At 44.8% G+C, this 24,277-nt stretch overlaps 1 protein-coding gene and 1 long non-coding RNA gene across 2 annotated transcripts in view; one reads left to right on the forward strand and one right to left on the reverse strand.

Annotated features, from left to right (window-relative positions):
* Nucleotides 1-24,021, forward strand: part of POC5 (POC5 centriolar protein) — a 31,634-nt gene extending 7,613 nt beyond the window's left edge. The window contains exons 3-11 of the mRNA XM_038765919.1: nucleotides 334-447; nucleotides 3,798-4,003; nucleotides 6,585-6,761; nucleotides 8,949-9,053; nucleotides 10,216-10,395; nucleotides 11,938-12,091; nucleotides 13,723-13,847; nucleotides 17,365-17,544; nucleotides 23,680-24,021. Of these exons, the coding sequence (XP_038621847.1) occupies nucleotides 334-447; nucleotides 3,798-4,003; nucleotides 6,585-6,761; nucleotides 8,949-9,053; nucleotides 10,216-10,395; nucleotides 11,938-12,091; nucleotides 13,723-13,847; nucleotides 17,365-17,544; nucleotides 23,680-23,823 (1,385 nt within the window). The 3' untranslated portion in view covers nucleotides 23,824-24,021. The remainder of the gene's footprint in view (nucleotides 1-333; nucleotides 448-3,797; nucleotides 4,004-6,584; nucleotides 6,762-8,948; nucleotides 9,054-10,215; nucleotides 10,396-11,937; nucleotides 12,092-13,722; nucleotides 13,848-17,364; nucleotides 17,545-23,679) is intronic.
* On the reverse strand, nucleotides 744-4,167 carry LOC119944777. The gene is made up of 3 exons (XR_005455959.1): nucleotides 3,939-4,167; nucleotides 3,539-3,678; nucleotides 744-975 (listed from the first exon to the last, which is right to left on the reverse strand). It is a non-coding gene; the product is annotated as an uncharacterized LOC119944777 (long non-coding RNA).
* Nucleotides 24,022-24,277: the final 256 nt, after the last annotated feature.

Here is a 24,277-nt window from a genome sequence, read left to right on the forward strand (position 1 = left end):
CGCAACCATCTTGATTTGTAGATCAATCAAGTCCACTCTCTGACGTCAACTTTCCCAACTAGTCTTAACTGTTTCAGTCTTTATGTGGAAAATGTTTCTCCACCCCAATATCACATTCACTCCAATTAAGGAGGGAACAGGTTTGAAGTCCACATGTGTTTGAGTGCCAGCAGTGGGGAGTTGGCTCCCTTAAACGTGGTCCCTAAAGCAGGGCTTGCCATGCCATTTTAGGGTCAGGCCTGGTCTCCTCGGTGAGATGGCTGGAGGTTACAAACTGTGGAGTGACAGCTCTGCTCTAAATGGCCACTTTTTTTTCCTTGTATTTTCCACCAGGAAGAAGCCATCCAGTTAAAGAACACCGACTTGAAACTTTACAGATAGAGCGAAATACTCCTGGAAGAGCAGTTGACTTTGTTACTTCCAGCACTACAACAAGAAGGATAGAAGGTATGATTTTTCGGGGCATGTTAGTTTTCACTGAAGGCACTTGAAAGGAGGTAGGCTGCCAGTGATTATATTACTGCTCTAGATTCTTAGAGTACACAGCTTGGTGCCCCCTGGGATCATTCACATTAGTGATCCTGGTATTTGTATGCTCTGTGTGCCAGAGCAACTGTGGCCAAACTTATTGTTTGGTATAGCTGTATCTCAGTGCTTAACCCATTGTATTTAAAGACCATGATGTCAAGTCAAACGGTCTCAGATCATTTTTATCGAGTTTCATAGAACTAAAGGAAGTAAAATGTCACAACACGTGACCCCTTGGCAAATAAGGCAAATTAGAGAGAGAAAACACTAAAAAAAGTATACACCACTAAAAACTTGATACCTGAGAGTAGGTGTTTCAGTTAATTGGAAGAGTAAAATTCAGCGATAATGATCCCAGGTCCTTTTACATACTTTACGAGACCACTGTATGGTTATGGTCCATACGTTTTCCTCTTTCCTTCAGTAGTCATTCTCCTCCTGCCATTTCTGTTGAGAAAAGGAAACTTTATGAACTCAGCTATCAGAAGGAGAAAATAAGCCAATGTGAAAGAGATTTGAAAATAGACATCTAAGTAACTACGCCTCATCTGCTTTGGGTGAATAAGCCATAATCCCTGGGTGTCACTGATAAAATGGGTAACATTGAGGGGTACAGATGGGTAGGCTGACCTCAGCTCTCCCTCCTCCAGTCACAGGGTTTGGGCTGTTTCTGCCCACAGTTGTCCTTTCTGAACTTCTCCCTTCTCCAAGGAGCCTTCCCCAATTAATTCATAAAAGTCCAGTCACATCAGCCCAACACCCACCTGTAAGACTTTTTTTATGGTATTTAAGTGCTTACTATGTGCCAGGCACTGTAGTAAACACTAGGACAGATATAAGATAATCAGGTTGGACACAGTCCATGTCCCACATGGGCTCACAGTCTTAATCATCAGAGTGCAAGCAAAATTTGCTTGTTCTGACTTTACCATTCCCGCCAACAAGGAGCTGTATATGCCTTGAGGAGTAATGGGGAGGACAGATGTACAAGTATTTACCGAGTGATCAGATAAGTAATTGAATGTAAAATGGCAAAAGTACTGAGAGGAGTATAAATTAAGTGCCTAAGAACTAGACGCGGCCCATGGATTTACGTCACTTGGGATCCTGGGAATGAATCAGAGAAGGCTTGTTGGAAGAAGTGGGCTTTCAGGGGAGCTTTGACTGAGGGGAGAGTTGTGATCCCTCACACTTGGGGAGGGAAGGAATTCCAGACTTGGGGGGCAAGTGTGAGGGAGGGGATGGAGACAGAATAATTAAAAGAGATGCAATACTTTTAGGCTAACGTAGAGGAAATGAAGAGAGCAGATTGGGGAGTAGCGGGTAAAGACAGCAGTTCTGTAAGGAGGGAGAGTTGTGAGTTTTTGCCCGAAGCAAACTGACAAGGGGAGCAGAGATATGTGTAACGAGCAATGCTTCAGAAAGATGTTCCTTGCAGAAGCATGTAATATAGATTGGAGAGGGGAGAGGCTGGAGGCAGAGAGACTAGCGAGGAGACCGATGCAGCAAACCTAGTCACTGTATGGCCAGAGCTTGTATCAAAATGGTTGTTTTTTGGGTGGAGGGGGAGGGCAAATCCCAAAAATGTTTGGTAAGGATAATGGGCAGGATTTGGCAGTAGATGGAATGTAAGAGTTGAGGGAGAGGTAGGATGTCTAGGTTCTGGGGCAGGAGGGATGGTTAAGAGGAGGAGTAGATTTAGGCGGGTAAGTGTAGTCAAAATGTAGTTTGGCTTTAGACCTGTTAAGTTGGAAGAGCCAGTGGAACATCCAAGTGGAGATGTCCTGAAGGCAAGAGGAGATGTGAGATTGCAGATTAGCTAGTAGGTCAAGAATATAGAGAGGTAGGTTGTGGAGTCATCCAAATAGAGATGGTAGCTGAAGCCGTGTGAGACAACCAAGTCCCAGAGAGAGTAAGCGCAAGAGGAATAGGAGACCCAAAACAAGAGTCTAGCAGGACACTCTCAGTTGAGGGATGAGGGCTGGAAGAGGAGCCAGAAACAAATGGAGGAGTAGTCAGAGTTGAGAGTGTGTGTTTATGCAGCAAGGGAGGAGAGAGTGGGCAAAGAATCCAGACCAGTTATGATAGCCTGAGGTAGGAGGACTGAGTCCACAGTGCGGTGGTCATGGTAGAAGGTGAGGACCAAGTTTGAGGGAGAGGGGTGTGAGAGGAGATAGGTGCCAGACAGGTTAAAAAGTTGTGGCCAGATAGTGAGTGCTGTTAGAGTTGGAGAAGTTAGCGGTGAGATCTAGTGTGTTCCTGCACCAGTGTGTGGCTAAGGAAAGGTGAAGCAGAAAGTGAAAGAAAATGGATAGCCGGAAGGTCAACATTAACACGGATGTTGAAATCCTCAAGGATCAGCATAGAAGGGCATAAAAGACATCAAAATCTGTCAGAAATGCTGAGGTGAGATCGGGAGAGTGGTTGATAATAGCAACTAATAGTTGTAGAGAGTGGTCAAGATGGATGATGTGGGATTCAGAGGCGGAGAGAGGGCGAGAGAGACTGAAAGTGACATTTGGGGAAGAGGAGCAGGCTACTTCCTTCTCCTTTCCCCTTGAGATGATGATGAGATGATGGTGGGCGAGAGGCAATTCTTGGTGATGGCAAGGAGGAGAGGGTGAGTGAGTGGGCCAGGAACAGGTCAAGGATGAAAAGGAGTTTGTGGAGCGCAGGTTCCACAGATCACAGTGAAATGGAGCAGTGGGTGAAGAGACCAAGGTGGCTGGGATACAAGACCACGGGGTGGGAGGTTTGGGGGAGGGGGCATAAGAGAGCATGCTGGGGCAGGGCCGTCCTGTACAATATCTTCCTTCCTTGCCAAATGTAGTAATCTCCCTAGATTGTCTAAAATTTGTGAAGGCTTTTGATCTTTTCCATTCCTTTAAAGGAGGGAGGGATGGAAGTGATTTATCTCCAGGTAGTTATGATAGGAGTAATTAGCCTCAAATGCGTGGCTCAGGACCCTAGAATTTAGGTTTGTGGATGGGGGAGGGTGACCATGGCTTACCTTCCAACTGCAGGAATTAGGGCCACTCCCGATTTCACTTTGGTTTGAAGACCATGCTGCCGACACTGAGACTGCATCCATAAGTGGAAGGTTCACTGAGAGATATTGGCTCACCAGGGCCTGGGAAGTGTTTGGCAAACCTTAGGTAAAGCAGAGTATTGAGGTTTGTTAGTTTCAGGTTTCAACTTTTCTTTACTGTCAGGACCCCGTCCCCGAACTAATTCTCTCAAAAATTAACTATGAATCTTTTCATTTCTAGTTTCAACACCTGTGACACCACCCCCGGGGCCTTCTCAGCCGATCATGGAATTTTTCAGCTCCCACCGTTTAAATGATTCTCCCTCCCCAGTATCCTCCTCTAGTCACAGAGAAGTTCGGGAGGCAGTAGTTAATGAATTACCCCTTTCAGATGAAAACTTTCACCAGATAGAAAACATCCTTGACCTCTGGAGTGGCAGTCTGAAGGTATACTTGGTGGGGGTCGATTCAGTGGGGGCATCTGTCCCGGGCTTTACAGCATCCCACAGACTGACAGGGTGAGCATGGATAGTGTTGTATTCCAGGAATTTTTATAGAAATGGCTCACCAGGAGACTGGACATGAAAGCACCGATCAGTAATCTGGTGGTCACCCTTTAATACCTAGAAAAAGAAAGCTGTAATACCTCTAGCAGAAAATTATGAGTATTTGTGTTGTCTAATGCTCATTAAGCACTGGCATGTTTTTGAAAACTGGCATAGGAAACTGGATTTAGAAAAAAGGGAAATCACTAATGGTAGGGACTGGAGAGAGGATCGTTCTCTCATGGATCGTTAACTGGATTTAAGATAGGAAGCAAAGAGTAGGGATTAACGGCCACCTCTGGAGATGAAGTGTGAATAATGTCTAAGTGGAAAGAGCACGGGCTTGGGAGCCAGAGGACCTGGGTTCTAATCCTGGCTCTGCCACTCGGCATGCTGGGTCATTTTGGGCAAGTCACTTAATTTTTCTGTGCCTCAGTTCCCTCATCTGTCAAATGGGGATTAAATTCTACACCTTTCTACTTAGACTATGAGCCCCACGTGTGTCCAACCTGATCATCCTGTATCTACCCCAACGTTTAGTACAGTGCTTGGCACAAGCAAGTGCTTAACAAGTACCATCATTCTTCTTATTCTTATCATATAGTATTATTATTATTATTATCATAATGGGATCCCTCAGGGATCAGGGCTAAGACTGGACAAGAAGTGGTGTCCAGTGACCTCTCCCAGTTTGCAGAAAGCCCTTAAGTTTTTCCGTTTCTTAGATGCCAAATAGATTGGGACGAACTACCCAAGAGCAAAAGCTAAGTGGGCCAAATGAGGCAGAGAAACTTAAACATGAGCAAATGCAAAATAACGCATCTTGGGGAGGATGATCTAAGTTACAACTACACATTGATGAAATCTGATGCAACGCAGGAGGACACTGTGAAATCATAGACCATTCTTCCCAATTCTTGTTCTGATGTGCAGAGGCAGCCCAAGACAGCAAAGTGTAGTTATTCTACTGACGAAACCATGGCTCTGTGACTGACTCCCAAATGCACCTCTCTAGCCATGTCCTCTCTACAGTTCTTCAGTCTCTCGTTTCCTATTTGTGTAGCAGGAAATGGGTAATCATTGGAAGCTTTTGAGAAGTGGGGAGACTTGTCATATGTCACCCTAGGAAAATGATCTGGGCAGCAGAATGAAGTATGGACTGGGGAGAGGAGAGTTGGAGACAGGGAGATCGGTGAGGAGACGAGGTAAATCAGAATAAGACAAGTGCCTGGACTAGCATGGTGATTATTTAGGTGGAGAGACAAGGGAAAAAAACAACAGGATTTGGCAGCAGCCTGAATATGGGGATTAAAAGAGAGTATCAAGTATAAGACCAAGTCTTTGAGTTTGAGAGAGTGGAGGATGTTAGTTGTGTCAGCCATGATGAGGAAATTAGGTTGCACTCAACATCTTCCCTCCTAATTTTCCTATTTCAGTTGCTACTACCCTCAACCTTGGTATCTTCATAACTCTTCACTTTCTTTCAGCTCTCACATTCAGTATACTAAGTCCTGCCAGTTCTTCCTCCAAGTCATTCCTTGGCTCTATTTCTTCTTCTCCACCCAGACAACCTGCTTCCAGCTCTCAGCATATCAGCCTTAGACTGCTATATCCATTGGTGGTATTTACTGAGCACTTAGTGCAGAACACCTGGGCGAGTTCAACAGAGTTGGTAGACATGATCCCTGCTCTCAAGGAGCTTACAGTCTAGTGGAGGAGGCAGACATCTCCCCCATTGGATTGTAAGTTTCTTGAGGACATGGAACACGTGTTCTGCTTTTGTTGTACTCTTTCAAATGCTTAATACAGTGCTTGGCACTCAGTAAATACCATTTGGTTGATTGGAGGGGGTTCAAAACAGAGTAACCAAGATGAGTGGGAATGGAGACGCTCCCCTTGAAAACATTAGGAATCCACCGTGGAAAGAGAAAGGCAGAGCAGCGACATGATCAGAGTTTACCAAGACCCTGAAGGATGAGGGTGGGAAAATGTGATGTTAAAACACCAGGATTAGAGAACTGCCGATGCCTGAAAGTAGTCAGTTCAGAATAAACAAAAGGAAGGTTTTTGTTTTCACATTGCAGGTGGAAAATATCTAAAATTAATTTTCAAAGGAAACTGTACAGGTAGAAAATATCAGTTTAAAGAGGAGTTTGTAAAAATTCATGGATAAGGAGACTATGAGAGGTTGCTAGAGGGTAAAGTTAGGGATGGTACTCTGAAATCAAGGAGATAAAGCAGGGCAGCAATCACATTAAGTAGTGTGATCCAATAATGGAATTGCTTAGGTTCTAATGGTGTATATTTGTTATGATATAGTTCTTTGCTTTGCAAGTAGAGCTCTTACATTCTCCTTCTAACCATGTCGGTTTCCGTATATATTTTGGGACTAGACTGTAGCTGTACCGTCTGCTCTGAAGTAGCCTCAGAGAAATCCTAACACCTATTCAAATATTCTTAATGTCAGTGTATTTTCGTTTCAGACAAACATTTTGACTGAACTAACCAAATGGAAACTCAATATTATTAATCTGCACAACCTGGAAATGAGAAGAGAAAGAGACAAGCATGCAGCCCACGTGAGACAACTTTGCAGTGAGATAGAGAACTTGAAGGAGTTGTTACAGACTTATGAGACTTCTCTCGGGAGAAAAGATGAGGTATTCTCCCTCCTTTCTCCCTGTTTTCAAACTGAAGAACCAAATTGCTGTCCTAGTAGTAGTAGTAGTCTAAGTGCTGTTTGGGCAAAACACTGTACTAGGTAGTGGGGGAAAAAAAACATTGGTGAGACCGACACAGTGCCTGTCCCTTAAAGCCCTCACGATCTAACGTAATATCTGGCTGAAAGGTGGTTTGGGGGGATCAGAAAAGAAAAATGGACCTCCTCGCCCTGTCCCCCATCCGCAGTCCACAACGATGGTATCTGGGTACTGGCCTGGAGCAGCTCTAAATTTTCCAGCAGCAACCGTTACTTATCTGAATAGAGCTGAGAGTAGTGCCTGGGTCCCTGCACACCCCGGCGCCCAGACTCCCTGTGCTCAGAGCAAAAACCCCTGTAGAAAAGATCCAAAGGCTCCAAGGGGTAAAACCATCGGAGAAAACCCAGTGAGAGAGAGAGAGCGCGCTGTCCTGCACACGGGCTCACATTTTATCCCTGTCTGTTCAGCTCATACACACCCACACACACCCCACACGCCCACCGCTGCCTCAGAGCAGAGCAATGTTGGCCTCTTCCCTTTCCGCCCATCTAGTCTGCTGTACAGAGTGTATGGGCGAGTTCGTGTGAAGATAGTCATCTCTTCCATTGTGCATGCTTGGCTGTGGCGAGGGCACACAGGTCAGTCTCCAGGTGGTCAACTCCTCCATCCCCGTGGCGTTCCTCTTCCACTCTTTATATGCAATCCTACCATTATCTTGGGGAGCTGGTACTACTAGAAATGGGGGTTCCCCCTCCACCCCTCCCAATCTGGGGCATGCTAACATTAATCCCCATTTTACAGATGAGGGAACTGAGGCCCAGAGAAGTTAAGTGACTTGCCCAAAGTCACACAGCTGACAAGTGGCAGAGTCGGGATTAGAACCCATGACCTCTGACTCCCAAGCCTGGGCTTTCTCCACTAAGCCACGTAATCTTGGTATTGGTATCCATCCCCCGCATCTTACCTCCTTCCCTTCCCCACAGCACCTGTATATATGTATATATGTTTGTACATATTTATTACTCTATTTATTTTACTTGTACATATCTATTCTATTTATTTTATTTTGTTAGTATGTTTGTAATTTGTACTTCCCAAGCGCTTAGTACAGTGCTCTGCACATAGTAAGCGCTCAATAAATACGATTGATGATGATGATGATTAACCGTTTCCTTCCCCAGCAACAATCAGCTGATTACTAATAAAGATGGCTTCAAAAACACATTGGTATCATCTCCAAAAAGCAGACATTGTGTAGGAATTTCAGTAGTAGTCAACATCCTATTAAGAAGGGGACTTTTTAATGGCACATGAACTCCAGAATAAGTGTCTTTGAACCCAGTGCGCATACCAGGGGGTGGGCACCAAGGCATCTTGACTGGCTTCTGGCTCCAGATGTGCCAGTTTCCACTACCAATTCCAGAAATGGGTCAGTTACACGGACAGTAGGAGCACCCCGAGGGGTGGGGGTGGAGACAGTGGAGTGGGCACTGGCTGGCAGCGGTGGCAGCGTCAGTGGTTTTGTCCCAACTACCACTTCCTCCAGGAGCCCAGCTATGTTCTCTCCCTCCCTCCCTCCCTCAGATGCCCTTGTAAATCGGCATGGCAACTATTTTGATTGTGGAGGCCTGAGCGAGGATGTTTTTATTTGGACTGGTTAAGGTCCATATTTCTCCTCATCTGATTCTTTGCAAGGTGGAAAACACTTTAAAGATGTGACCTGTGTGTATTCTCCAATGGGCAAAGGTATTCAACTTTGAAGTTTTATTGTGGAAGCCTTTTAAACAGCAAATAAAATGAACCCTAGGCAGGTTATTTTCAGAGTAGTCTAAAGGCCACTTTAAAGTCTTAAAACCTACTGTTTTGAAAGAATGAGGTTTTTTTAATAGTGATTAAATGATTTCCCACTGTTTTCTCTGTTTTATTTGAGATAATGGGAACATATCACTAGACATTTTGTCTCATCTAACCTCCTTCTCCCTCGGTGCTCCACCTACCAGTTTAGCTTACTCATGAGATGCTTTTTACATCAGAGATAAATCAAAGTAATCTAAATCACATATAGTACATTACTACTGCTTAATTTTTTGTTTTCCAAATCACCAATGAAATAATGTCAACACAATAAATGGCTATACTAATTTGCAGGTGATTTCCAACTTGACCCAAGCAATAGACAAGCAAAAGGAAAGAATAGAGTTAATGAAAAAATTCACCCACTGGCGAATTCAGCACGTCGAAGCCAGACAGGAGGTACGTGAAAAAGACAGATGATATGATAACTCGAAACCTCTGACTTGGAAGGGTTATGGTCGTTCTTTGGAGCTCTTGTTGAAATCAAAGAATGACAGATTCCCTTCCTGATGACTGACAAAAGCTAAAGTGTTGAAATAATGTACATGGAATGCTCACAAAATTTGTGGGCATCATTTCTTATAGCTATGAAGAATTTATTGTATCCAGTGAAAGATTCTTCTAAAAATATCATTTTCTAATATACAAAGGACCCATTTTACCTTTATCAAAGCATAATGGATTGAGCCTGCCTGTAAGGTTGCTTCTTTGTCCAAATTGTATGCGTTGTTCTGATGAATAAAAAGGTAAACCAAATAAGTTGAGCATTAGAGTGGTCCTTCAGCCAAAAGATGTAGCTTTACAAGTAATAGGATGGGGATGTGTTAGCTCAAGAGATGAGGGTAGACTTAACTGTTGCTTTTTGGTTTTTGTCCATTTCAAAGAAAAAGTCCCTGCATCCTTCTTCTGAAGTTAATTAAAAATAGTCCTCAAGATCCCTCAGTAGCTTAATAAATTTAGAAATACAGTTTGAAGGTGATGTTCAGCAACTAGATCACAGCCTAGAATCTCTTCTCTAAGACTATGTTTGCAGGGCTCCCCAAAAATAATCCATGTTAGCCTCTTTGAAAATGACTTCTAAAATGGATGAAGGCTTGTACTGAAATCCCTCTTCTGCCTTTTTAAGACAGTGTTCGTAGAGTACAACGGCTTTCTCAGTGCTGTAGGCGGTCTTTAAATGATGCCACCACTACTGTGACTAGATTTCCAGCATATAGGCTTCATGTCACTTCGCTACTACTCTCCACTTTTGAGGTGTGCCATTCTGCTTGAAAAGGAAGAAACAGGCTTTCTGTCTCTTGGGGTGAATGTAGAACTCTAAGAGCAGACCTGGGAATGCATCTGCTCTGTGGGGGCCCCGGCAGCTTTTCCCTAATCCCCAACTGGAAATCATGCTCTTCCCTGCCCCTCCCTGCTTTTAGTTCAAAAGTTCCGGCCAGATGAGGGGCAGAGAAGACAGCTGGATAAGGCACTTTTCTTTTGTCTGCATGACTGTATAAACCACTCCTATCTCCTGAATATACACTGTTCTCGGAAATTGACGGTACTCTCCTTTATTAAGGCATATGCAAATAAACTGGCCGACCAGCAGTTCCACAAAACTTTAATGAAGAAGGTGTGGAAGGCGTGGCACTCCACTATTGTCAAGCACTGGAAAGACAAAGTGGAGAGAGCTTGCCAGGAGAGAGCTGAAGAAGTGTGTGTCCAGATTTCTAATGACTATGAAGCCAAAATAGCAATGGTAAGATTGGTTGTCGTGGTTAAGCGTGTCCCCTTCCTATGTGAACAAAAGGGAGTGATGGTTTCTGTTTGTACATTTTTTTTTAATAGTATTTGTTAGGCCCTTACTATGTGCCAGCTAATCAGGTTGGACACAGTCCCTGTTCCACATGGGGCTCACTGTCTTCATCCCCATTTTATAGATGAGGGAACTGAGGCACAGAGAAGTTAAGTGACTTTCCCAAGGTCACACAGCAGGCAAGTGGTGGAGCTGGGATTAGAACTCAGGTCCTTCTGACTCACAAGCCCATGCTCTGTCTACTAGACCACGCTGCTTCTCCTTAAGTCATATTCCTACTCTTGAGGGCCCGTCAGAGGGTGTGGATCAACTTCAGAGCGAAACTCCATGTAATGCAGTCTGTATGCAAATGGCCCTGTTTGGAGTACTAATTTTGTAGAGAACAGCAGGATTAAAGAACCCAATTCTTTTTAGCTTTTGTTGTTGAATTATATCATGGGCAGGTATTCCCCAGTGCATTCTCTTCTTCCGTAAACATTAAATTACTTTGAGGAATTTTTAAGCCTGGGTATGCAAATTTTGAGCCTACCTCTAACAAGTTGGGCAGATACTCAGGACGGAAGACGAATTTGGTCTCCATACTCAAACTGCCTTCTGCTGACCCAAAAATTGTCGCCCTCAACGCCTCCATTGCCACTGATCATTCGTTCCCCTGTCCCTTCGCCAGTCTCGTACCACTAACCCACCAACCTGGATCACTTACTAGATATCAAACACTGTTCTAAGCACGGGGGTAGATAGCAGTTTATCACCTACACAGATTTCCCACTGGGATGACCCAGACCACTTATTACCACTTACGAGCTGTCTCCATCTGAGAGTTTCTTACTGCCGGCGGGCCCTTTTGCCAGAGGGAAGACCCTCTCTAAACATAGAACATTGTGGTTATGTACTTAAGATTTTGATTATAGGAGATTGCTCTCATTTGTTCATAATATGAGCAAATTTGAAGAATAGCCCACCCTGGCAACTATTGTTAGCCTACTTCTAGGTAACTTTATTTCCAGAGGCGACTTCTGTTGTTGCCTACATGAGTGCCTAAACCATTCTGGTCTTCTGAAGGCCCTGATTTTTGAGTGCAACAAGGCTCTGTTGTGTTTAGGTAATGCAAGACTCTCAGGAAACTGCCACGTACCAGTTAAGGGGCACTGAATTTTACTTCGTTGCCATCAAGCGTAAGTGTGGATTTTGGAGCCTCACTGATGCACTCACTTTTCCCCTTCCCCAAAGACTTACTGTTTTAATTTGTCTTCTTCACTGTTTAAAATTTTATCCAACTATGGAAAGAGAACAAAATGTGTTCCTCCATTGGGCACACTGTAACCAGCCCTTAAATGCGGTCAAGCCAATACTCAAATATGTCGTTGGTCTGAACGTACACCCTGGGAAGCTCCTTTACTAAGGAAATCATCTCAGGAAATATAGTTGATTATTCACTTTTACTTACTGGTATCTAAAATCTGTTTTTGACTTTTCTTCTTCTAGTTGAATGACACTTTAGAGGGCACCAAAGCTGAGATCCAAAGGATGCAGTGCGAGAGAGAGCAGTTTGAAGAGTCAATGAAGAAGGCTTTCATGCGAGGTGTATGTGCACTAAACCTTGAGGCCATGACCATGTTTCAGAACCGAGGGGACCAAGGTCAGTGTGGCAAAGTCAGATGAAAAAAAGAACTTTTCCCCAGCTTTTGCCCTAGTGCCCTGCTGACTCCCCCTTGCCTGCTCACTCTCTCCTTTCCAGTTACCCAGCCGTGTGCTACTTTTGGCACCTGCTGGCCTCGCTCCACCTGCCTGCTCACCCCCATGAAAACACACACACACACACACACACACTCACTCTAGTCTCATAGCGAACATTGACAAGTTTAGCTTTTCCTATATTAAGAAAAGGATTTTTGTAGTTCTCTGTCCTAACCCCGTACAAGCTTTTCTGTAATGTATCTGAAAGCAAAAGGACAAAATAATCCACACATTTTTGAGCAAAGTATAAGGGCAGTAGAAAGGAACAAGGGAAAAACCACCTAAAAATAGAATAGCCTTTGATCCTAAGACCTCACATACCATGGTCTGGGGCCCAAGTGACTTTTACTGTTGTTGAGGGTGTAAAGACAATGTCAGGTGAATATATATTCCTCTGATCTTTCCTCTCCTTTTCCCCACACACATCTCCCTGGCAAACATGTACTTAACCAAAGTCCATTTTGCCTGTTAATGAAAGCAATGAGGATTCAGTTTTTAAAGTCTTTCAGGTGGAGACATGAATGTACTTATTGCAAAAACATCTTTGTCTTTTGTTTCATGTAAAATATTCCCCTCTGTGAGAGTCTCAGCTATTTACCTGCCAAATCCCAACTACCTATTATTTATCTAATTGGTAACTTTTTGCGCTTTATCTCTTAAGATCTGTGCTGTTCCGTCTTACCTCTTAGGTAATTGGTCATTTGTGTCTGCTTATTTCTCCCAGTAGATTGCCTACAATCTTCCATCATAGGGACTTTGTCTTTTAATTAATAGCAATAATAATGGTGATGGCATTTGTTAAGCGCTTACTATGTGCAAAGCATTGTTCTAAGCGCTGGGGGGGGGGATACAGTGTGATCAAGTAGTTGTCCCACTGGGGGCTCACAGTCTTAATCCCCATTTTTACAGATGAGGGAACTGAGGCTCAGAGAAGTGAAGTGACTTGCCCAAGATCACAGCAGACTTGTGGTGGAGCCGGGATTCAAACCCACGACCTCTGACTCCAAAGCCCGGGCTCTTTCCGCTGAGCCACGCTGCTTCTCTAATTCTTTTAATTCTCTAATTCTCTAATTCTAATTTTAATTCTCTAATTTAATTCTTTTAATTCGTCTGTTCTCTCCCAAAATTCTTAATACTGGGCCCTGGAACCCATTAGGCTGCCAATAATTACTGTTAATGCTGATGATTGTAAGATGTGTGTATATATATCATCAAATACTCATCCTCAAATGCATTATATTTACATACCTACCTAATATATTCCAGTACAATATATATATATTCCCACACTGGGTGTGGCTAAAAGCCAATATGGGGCTGACAGTCTCTGTAACAGGACACATGTTACAGGTGAATTGCCAGATACCAAGTCAGACATGTTTGTCAGTAATACCTTAACTGTGTCCAAATCTGGTTTATCTTCCTAAATTGTAAGCAATTTGAGGGCAGGGATTATGTCTTCTAACTTTCCCAAGAGTTTAGTACAGGACTCTGCACCCAGGCGCTCAATAAATACTATTGATTGATTGACAGAACATATTACCAAGAAGGATGAGCCCGGACCCAGTGGCTCAGGAAGAGAAACCTCTGTTCGTTTCGATTTTTCGGCATCAGCCCCCCTCCCATCGAAAACACCAACGGTCACATCAGAGGAAATGGTAGGCGTCAACGTCATGGGATTCACTGTACCATCCCTTCCCCAGTTCCCCTATGCTCTCTCTGGAATTTAGATGTTTTAAAATTGCCTCTGTGTTCCAGCTACATTGAATGATTTTCTCGGCCTTTTTTCCCTGCTTAGGATTCTTACTTTCTGAAGAAAAACTTGACTCTGTGCCCTGTGCTTTCTCACTGGAATAGTTCAGTTAATGGTGGTCTTACTGTAGAAAACCTTGAGTCATTTAGCTGAGTGAGAGATCTTGAAGTTTCTTGTTTCCAAATCAGGGCTTGAATATCCCATTTATTTTATTTTATTATGGTACTTTTTAAGTGCTTACTCTGTGCTAAGCACTGTTCTAAGAACTGGGGTGGATACAAGTTAATCAGGTCGAACACGTCCCCGTCCCACAGCCTAAGTAGGAGGGATTTAATCCCCATTTTATAGATTAGGTAACTGAGGCATAGAGAAGCTAAGTGACATGCCCAAGGCCACACAGCAGATAGGTGGGCAGAGTGGGGATTAGAACCCAGGTCCTCTGATTCCCAAGTCCGCGCTCTTTGTGCTAGGCCACATTGCTTCTCATTTGTAGAGCTGCCTGTAAACGTGTTCAGATTGCTAAGGTGCACAGATCCGAATGTCGGCCCACTGAAATAAACACAGCTGTGTTTATTTTTCATGATAACACATTTTAGTTTGTGCTCCCATATACAAATGATCTCATTTAAGTAAGCACAGTGAATGTGTTTGAATTCACTTATTTGGTTCTCTCATTGCAACCAGAATAGGGTTTTTCAAATTTAGCCGTCTGCTGGGTGGCCACTCACTCCTTTTTGTGAGTGCCAAAATAGGTGCAGACTTTTCAGTGAAAATATGAACAGCAGCCAAGACTACACTCAGTTTTGTTACAACCTGCTTTTTCATTGTTTCAGGCTGTGGGCAGGGAATGTGTCTTATGCCTTCATTGAACTTCCCAAGTATTTAGTGTAGTGAAAGGCCTCAAAACCTACTGCCGCTACTATTAGGGATTTAGGAAACATTCGTCTGATAAAGGGAGCCAGTTTGATTAGTTTGCTCCATGGTGTTGGAAGAAATGGCTTGTGTGAACGTGTGCTGCATGAAACTGGCTGTTTCACAACAACACAAGTTTTCTTTAATAGCAGCGTGGCTTAATGGAAAGAGCCTGGGCTTGGGGAGTCAGAGGTCCTGGGTTCTAATCCCGGCTCCGCCACTTGTCAGCTGTGTGACTTTGGGCAAGTCGCTTAACTTCTCTGTGCCTCAGTTACCTCATCTGTAAAATGGGGATTAAGACTGTGAGCCCCATGGGGGACAACCTGGTTACCTTGTATCTACCCCAGCGCTTAGAACAGTGCTTTGCACATAGTAAGTGCTTAAATACCATCATTATTATTAATACCACCTTCAGGTTACAGGACAACTTTGTATACCCTGATTTCATATGTGAGATTGTGGTTACACACACAGCTTGTACAAAAATTTAGCAGCACATTTTTAAAATGTGGCACTTTTTTCATAATTTTTGACCTCCAATCTTGTAGGACTGAAAATGCAAAATGAACTGCAACTCTTCTGTTTCGCTCAGCAACTCAGCTATTTGTCCTGAAACAGCCCTTGATTACTTGTATGGTAGAGTGCTTTCAGATGCTAGTGAGTTGAGAATACTTTTATTTTCATGTTTAAAAAGTAAATATACGGCAATACAGTCGTGCCTTAGGCTTCTTACACTCATAAGCTTTAAGGATCTTTGAATAATTTTATGCACTCATATCTTTCAGTGAGGTTATTCACTTTAGGATTAAGCTGTCACCTCTAAGTGAAAGAAAAATCCACTCTAAAGATCTCAGTAGAAAATGGAAACACAGTTGCCTGATCCCCAAGGCCAGTTTGAGATGCATCACAGAATATGCCCATGCTTTCCCCAAGTATAAATGTTTTCTTGGTGGCTAATGTTTGCAAAGCAAAAATGTGAGGCTTTAAAAGGAACAAATAATAATACGTGCATATATGCATCTCCCCACTTCAGTCTACATACTTCACGCCGCTGCCCGGATCATCTTTGTGCAGAAATGCTCTGGGCATGTTATTCCCTTCCTCAAAAATCTCCAGTGGCTACCAGTCAACCTACGCATCAGGCAAAAGCTCCTCACTCTCGGCTTCAAGACTCTCCATCCCCTCGCCCCCTCCTACCTCACCTCCCTTCTTTCCTTCTCCAGCCCAGCCCGCACCCTCCGCTCCTCTGCTGCTAACCTCCTCACTGGGCCTCGTTCTCACCTGTCCCGCCGTCGATCCCTGGCCCACGTCCTCCCCCCGGCCTGGAATGCCCTCCCTCCGAACATCAATCAATCAATCAATCAATCGTATTTATTGAGCGCTTACTATGTGCAGAGCACTGTACTAAGCGCTTGGGAAGTACAAATTGGCAACATATAGAGACAGTCCCTACCCAACAGTGGGCTCACAGTCTAAAAGGGGGAGACAGAGAACAAAACCAAACATACTAACAAAATAAAATAAATAGGATAGATATGTACAAGTAGAATAGAGTAATAAATATGTGCAAATATATATACATATATACAGGTGCAGTGGGGAAGGGAAGGAGGTAAGATGTGGGGGATGGAGAGGGAGACGAGGGGGAGAGGAAGGAAGGGGCTCAGTCTGGGAAGGCCTCCTGGAGGAGGTGAGCTCTCAGTAGGGCCTTGAAGGGAGGAAGAGAGCTAGCTTGGCGGATGGGCAGAGGGAGGGCATTCCAGGCCCGGGGGATGACGTGGGCCGGGGGTCGACAGCGGGACAGGCGAGAACGAGGTATGGTGAGGAGATTAGCGGCAGAGGAGCGGAGGGTGCGGGCTGGGCTGTAGAAGGAGAGAAGGGAGGTGAGGTAGGAGGGGGCGAGGTGATGGATGGACAGCCTTGAAGCCCAGGGTGAGGAGTTTCTGCCTGATGCGCAGATTGATTGGTAGCCCCAGGAGATTTTTGAGGAGGGGAGTGATATGCCCAGAGCGTTTCTGGACAAAGATAATCCGGGCAGCAGCATGAAGTATGGATTGAAGTGGGGAGAGACACATCTGCCAAGCTAGCTCTCTTCCTTCACAGCCCTACTGAGAGCTCACCTCCTCCAGGAGGCCTTCCCAGACTGAGCCCCCTCCTTCCTCTCCCCATTCCCCCCGTCCTACCTCCTACCCCTCCCCACAGCACCTGTATATATGTTTGTACAGATTTATTACTCTATTTTACTTGTATATATTTACTATTCTATTTTGTTAATATGCTTTGTTTTGTTGTCTGTCTCCCCCTTCTAGACTGTGAGCCCGTTGTTGGGTAGGGACCATCTCTGTGTTGCCAACTTGTACTTCCCAAGCGCTTAGTACAGTGCTGTGCACACAGTAAGCGCTCAATAAATATGATTGAATGAATGAATGCATATAAAACATATAAATCAGATGTGAAACTGATGCTCTTTTTTTTTTTTTTAACAGTACTTCTTTGTGCTTTGTTTATAGCTTGGGCCCCGAGTTGTGACATCTGTTCAACAGAAGGCAGGAAAGACAGTTACAGCCCGGATCACAGGGAGATCAGACTTCAACCCAAAGACCAGTAGAATTAGTAGCAGTTTAGCTGTAATGGGAGTCTCACCTCCAATGAGTTCCGTTATTGTGGAAAAGCATCACCCAGTCACTCAAGTAAGTCCAAATGTGTTGAGCTTTACCAAATAAGTAACGTGATCCGAAACCATTATATCTTTGAGTTTGTGTCCCAAAAAGCAATTTATGGAAAATCAGTGTACTGGAACGAAAAATCAAGAACCCTGCATGCTTGGCATTTTACCATTCTGTTCACTGCCATTGTTTAAAAGTTTCTGAAACCTTTACTGATTCTTTCTATTGCCTCCAGCCCTAACCTCCTCTTCTCTGGCAATGTATTGATTTCATAAAGAAAGTTCCTGGTAGTCTGAGATCAAAATTCACTGCGTGGAGCCAGGAAGGGTACAGTGGATTGAAAGCGTTCAGCATTATGGCTGTTAAACCATTGACCAACCCCAAGCCATCGGTGGTTTTTATTGAGCTCTTACTATTTGCAGAGCATTGTACTAAGCACTTGGGTGAGTCCGGTACAGCAGAATTAGCCGACATGGTCCCTGCCCATAACAACCTCACAGTCTACGCACTGCAACAGATATTCTCAAGAAAGCTTGTCCTTTCTGTTAAAATAGACCCTTTGGTATTTATTTCCGTCCTCATCTGTATTCTGATGTCCACTTGTGGCTAGTTAACTTTAAGCCAACCACCAAGGAAAGGCTTCCCGAGATGGAAGGAAAACAGTGGGTCTGGATTGGAGAGAGCTTACCTTGATTAGGAGGGAGTGAGGAGCCACCGGAGCCATCCTCCACGCTGCACACACTGCTCTGGGCTCAGTAAATACCACTGATTTGATTACGCTGGGCTGCAGCAGTGTCTGAGGCTGGCTCATACGGTGTCTTCAGATCGTTTTCTCTGCTCTCCTGGCTTTCGGTTTCCCACTTTCAACTCTCCAGTTGTTTGGGGATCGTGCTGTGGCTCATTCTCGTCAAACCTCACCCAGCGTAGCTGTGTTAGGGTGAGCCTAGCTTTGATGCTTAACGAATGCTTTTACCACTGAACTAAGCTGTTCCATCCTGAAACCCATCTCCACTGTCCGCTGATCAGCCCGTTTGTGTTCTGCTGCTAGAAGCAGGGAAACTTGAGTACCTTCCCCAGCTTCCTGAGTTGCTGTTATGTTTCCTTGTTCTTTTGCAGGAAAGAGAGATAGCAAGCAGTTCTGTGTCCCTTAGGAACAGAGATCCATATTCCATCCCCCTTTAGAGCAGGAGGGAGAGAAGCCCTTCTGTTCACTCTTTCCTGCATAAATTAGGTCATGGAGCAGAGAGTCTAGGAACCTGATGTCTGCTGAGCGTCTTGCCGTGTGTTTCTTCTCTCACATTAGGGGAGCAGCTCAGTCTGAGACCAGCTGGCTCACAAGCATTTAGGGGCAGGACGCTGGCTACTATCGAGCCCCATTGTCAAGCGGATATCCCAACTCATCTCCCAGGAGCTTGGGCAAATGTCTGAAAAACGTGCATTCTCCCTGTGTTTCAGAGAATGGGAGGGTCCAGCCCCACTTTATAGGGGAGGAAACTGAGGATCAGAGAGATTTAGTGACTTGTTTAAGTTTGTATAGGGGTCAGTTTTAGGGAAGAGTAAGGGCATGGCAATCAGGGGACCTGGGTTCTAATTTCAGCTCTGCCACTAGCCTGCTGTGTGACTTTGGGCAAGTTACTTATAATAATAATAATAACATTTGTTAAGCGCTTACTATGTGCAGCACTGGTGGGGGGGATACAAGGTGATCAGATTGTCCCGCGTGGGGCTTACAGTCATCATCCCCATTTTACAGATGAGGGAACTGAGGCTCAGAGAAGTTAAGTGACTTGCCCAAGGTCACACAGCAGACATGTGGCGGAGCTGGGATTCGAACCCATGACCTCGGACTCCAAAGCCCGGGCTCTTTCCACTGAGCCACGCGGCTTCTCATCTGTGCCTCAGTTTCTTCATCTGTAAAATGGGGTTCAAATTGTTGTTCTCCCTCCTGCTTAGACTTTGAGCCTCATGAAAGGCAGGCACTGTATCTGACATGATGATCTTGAGTCTACCCCAGCATTTAAACACTTACTATGGGCCGAGCACTATATTAACAAATACCAATCAATCATCAGTCATTTATTGAGCACTTACTGTGTGCAGAGCACTGTACTAAGCACTTGGGAGAGTACAATATAACAAAGTTGGTGGACACATTTGTTGCCCATGAATGATTTTACAGTCTAGAGGGATTAATACCACTATATTATTCATTATTATTATTGTGATAATTATTTCAAAAAAATAACTTTTGCTGCTTTCTTTCTCTTTTCCTGTTTTAAGTGGCACTTACCCATACTGAATTAGACATCCCAGTGCAAAAATAAAAACTTCTTCCTTCCCGTTTTCAATTTTCCAAGTGGACTCATACTGACTCTTTCTGCTTTTCTGTAGTCTCATACTTACTAATGTTGTGCTTGTGTCCCTTTTGCTTGACCAAGATGATTTTTAAAACCATTCCCTGCCATTTTGGCCAAATAGTGATGGGAAATTAAACATGTAGAATAAGCATGTGGCCACACCCTGTGTCTTGGTTCAGCCCCCTTGGTTGGTGTTAGGTGGGAATTTTTCCCAGATGCTAATGCGTAAGTGCTCTGAGCAACCAAAGGAGCTACTTGTCCCTTGTTTGGACCCAAACGGTGCCCGTCAACCTTCACCACATCAGAGGGTGTACACTTTTCTTGGGGGTGGGGAGGGTGGTGAGCCCACTGTTGGGTAGGGACTGTCTCTGTATGTTGCCAACTTGTACTTCCCCAGCGCTTAGTACAGTGCTCTGCACACAGTAAGTGCTCAATGAATATGATTGATTGATTGAGAATAACTTCAGAAGCTGGAAACTGTTTTCCATGGATAGGATGGAAGTCTTACTTTAAATCTAATACCATCCTTGTTACAGTGGGACAGTACTGTTGCTGTTTTAAGGGGGGAAAAAATGAAGGCACTCAGGGATCAATCAATGGATGAAAGTCATCAGACCTGAGATTCTAATGAAAATTCTGTCTTCAGGCACAGTTATTTTACCCACTCAGCGGTGTGAAGCCGCTAACCTCCTCACTGTGCCTCGTTCTCGCCTCCCGCCATCGACCCCTGGCCCACTTCTTACCTCTGGCCTGGAATGCCCTCCCTCCACATATCCGCCAAGCTAGCTCTCTTCCTCCCTTCAAAGCCCTACTCAGAGCTCACCTCCTCCAGGAGGCCTTCCCAGACTGAGCTACCCCTTTCTCCTCTCCTCCTCTTCCTCCCCTCCCTCTCCCCTACTCCCTTCCCCTCCCCACAGCACTTGTGTATATTTGTCCATATTTATTACTCTATTTTACTAATGATGTGTGTGCATAGCTATAATTCTATTTATTCTAATGGTACTGACACCTGTCTACTTTTATAATGGCATTTATTAAGCGCTTACTATGTGCAAAGCACTGTTCTAAGCGCTGGGGAGTTTACAAGATGATCAGGTTGTTCCACGGGGGGCTCGCTCACAGTCTTAATCCCCATTTGACAGATGAGGGAACTGAGGCCCAGAGAAGTGAAGTGACTTGCCCAAAGTCACACAGCTGACAAGTGGCGGAGCCGGGATTTGAACCAATGACCTCTGCCTCCAAAGCCCTGGCTCTTTCCACTGAGCCACGCTGCTTCCCCTAGCCACGCTGCTTCCCCTTTCGTTTTGTTGTCTGTCTCCCCCTTCTAGACTGTGAGCCCGCTGTTGAGTAGGGACCCTCTCTTATGTTGCCAATTTGTACTTCCCAGCTGCTTAGTACAGTGTTCTGCGTACAGTAAGCGCTCAATAAATGATTGAATGAAGGTGAAATGCTTGTTCAATAACTGAGGTTAGATTGTGGAGAAGCGTACACGTTTTGCACGCTGCCTGAAGGGATTTATGTGAGGTAAGATGAGGGAACTACAGCTAACCCATCTCCTTGGAGTGACACTGATGTGTTTTACTTTAATGAAGTGAAGTGGATTGTTTATTAGATTTTTTTTTTAGCGTGCTGTGGCTCCATCTCCTGGACACGTAAAAAACTCGAACAAATCTAGAGCTTCAAAACGATTTGCTCCTTTTAAACTACTTTTGCTTTCCTTTCCCCCCACAGAAGTTCCTCTCACAGGCATCAGACAGAATGGATGCCCAACACCCTCTGTCTGTGTATATGCCGGTTCCGCCGCAATGCGGTGGAAAGGAGAACCCTGCTGAGAGGAGGAAAAGGAAGATCTATAAAATGCAGTTTAGGGAAGCTCTTCCAATCAATCAATCAATCAATCGTATTTATTGAGCGCTTACTGTGTGCAGAGCACTGTACTAAGCGCTTGGGAAGTACAAGTTGGCAACATATACAGTCCCTACCCAACAGTGGGCTCACAGTCTAAAAGAACTGTTTTACAACTACTACTACAACTTCCCTAGTTGTAGACGTAACAGGAGAAGTGGGTAATGACAAAGAGCCTAGTTCCCTCCCCCAAAGGAGCTTACATTCCAACAGGGGAGACAAAACGTAAAAATATAACCAGAATGGTCAAAGTAATCAAGCGAGCTGTTCTTTATTCACTCCTTGGTAGTTCTCTATACGAGGGAGATAAGGAATTCTGAATTCATTTTTTTCAGTCATCATCTAAAATAGGGAATTAAATTTTTAGGGTGTCCACGTTACTTAAGGCAGGAATCATTTAGATTCAAGGTTAATGCTTTAACCAGATGGGTTTGAAAACCCCTGTTCTGTGCGCAGCGGATCGGAAAAGGCCAAGATTTCTCGGCAGGGAATTCTAGGAACAGTCCAGGAGGAAAAAAATCTTTTGTAAAAGAACTACTGTTAGTTCATTCGTTCAGTCGTATTTATTGAGCGCTTACTGTGTGCAGAGCACTGTACTAAGAGCTTGGGAAGTACAAGTTGGCAACATATACAGGCAGTCCCTACCCAAAAACGGGCTCACAGTCTAGAATCTTTACATTCTTTTCGATAGCTAAGGCATCAGAATTCTTAGTACAGTGCTCTGCACACAGTAAGCGCTCAGTAAATATGACTGAATGAATGAGTGAATGTGCATAATGAGCTGCTCATATCGTAGCATACAGGAGTGCAGCTGGGCCTAGTGGAAAGAGCACGGGCCTGGGAAGTGGAGGACCTGCTTTCTAAACCCAGTCCTGCCACTTGCCCACTGTGTGACCATAGCTTTTCTGTGCCTCAGTGTCCTCATCTTTACAATGGGAATTACACACTCTCCCTCCTATTGAGACTGAGTCTGATGAATGACAGTGACCGCCTGACCTGATTATCTTGAATCTACCTAATAAAGTTCTCAGCTCTTAGCAAGTGCTTAATTTACCATTATTAATAACACATGATGAGCCTTTTTGTCTTTCCTGAGCCTCTCTCATGAAAAAGGTTTTTTTCCTAACAAATCCCTAGAAGTTAAAGTTCACCTATTTTGGTTGTCTCATGTATAGTACTCACCTCTTAGACATGTAACTCCACGTGACAGTGGTTGAGGAAGGAGAGCGGAGCCCGCTGTTGGGTAGGGACCGTCTCTATATGTTGCCGACTTGTACTTCCCAAGCGCTTAGTACAGTGCTCTGCACACAGTAAGCGCTCAATAAATACGATTGAATGGATGAATGAATGAATCAAATAAGCTGCCGTGTTGAACTTCCCAGAGGTTCTCTCTCTCTCTTAGGGTAAAGTTACACCCTCTGGTCCCAGGCCAGCCCTTGGAGGAACAAGTTCAGGGTGGGAGTCCCCCCCAAAAAAAAAGGCAAGAATTTCCAAAGAAAGAGTGAGTCCTTCTCGCTTAAGGCTTCCCACCCCTCTGCATCAAGGGAATGGGAACAGGTAGGAGGCTTGGAGCAGGCCCAGCGGACACTACAACGGATGCCCGCTCTCCATGTCCCAACTGAGATCTGGGCACCTTCAGATCCGCTCCACAAAGAACGGGGCCCCCCAACCCATCTGCCCGCGTGGCCACAGGCCACACTCCCCAGAGTGACCCCACACCTCCCAGGAGTCGTCCGAAGCCCCCAGGCCACTGACCAGCCAGTGGAGCGATGCCCCCTTCCTCTCTCCCCATAGCGGGCCTGAGGGGAGAGGTCACTCCTTCCTTCCCCTGAGCTGGACAGTGGAAATGAAACTTGGTTTTGATGACATCTTCTTGGACCTATTTTCTACTTCTCAGCAAACCATCTCTCAAGCCACTGCAGCAAAATACCCGCGGATTGGGCACCACGGAGCCGGTACCACGCACCTGAGACCGACCTCCAGCGGAAGAGCTCAGAGCCAGTCTCTCTCCGCGGTTCAGTCCATAAAGGTGGTTGAGTAACCGGAACAGGCCCTATCATTCTTCTCATTGCCCCCTTGCCAAGGAATTCCCCACGATTAGGGACCTGGTAGTAATGTGGATTCAGCATGTTCCCCTTTTCAAAATCACATTAGAGACTTGAATAGAAAGTTTGTTTGCAATCCTTCCCCCTGAAACTGTGGGGAATTTATTTTAATGTTAATAAATTTTTTAAGAAAAGTTGACTGCCGCCGTTTTTTAACTGAAGCGATGGAAGGTTGCGGTGGTAGATATGTGTCTGGAGAAGCAATGATGCTGCCCAGTTTCCATCTCTTCTAACCTTTTGATGGTGACTTGTCCTGGGGACAGAGCAGGGCACCTGCTGAACTCCCAGAGAGCCACTGCCACCAGCACATTTGCGTTCCCAGCCCCTCCCCGTTCTCTCTCCTGCCCATCTCCCCCCACCAACTTAGGCTAAAGTTAGCTCCAGCTTGCT

Source organism: Tachyglossus aculeatus, chromosome 23 (assembly GCF_015852505.1).
Source record: "Tachyglossus aculeatus isolate mTacAcu1 chromosome 23, mTacAcu1.pri, whole genome shotgun sequence".
In the NCBI taxonomy this organism is placed as follows: Eukaryota; Metazoa; Chordata; class Mammalia; order Monotremata; family Tachyglossidae; genus Tachyglossus; species Tachyglossus aculeatus.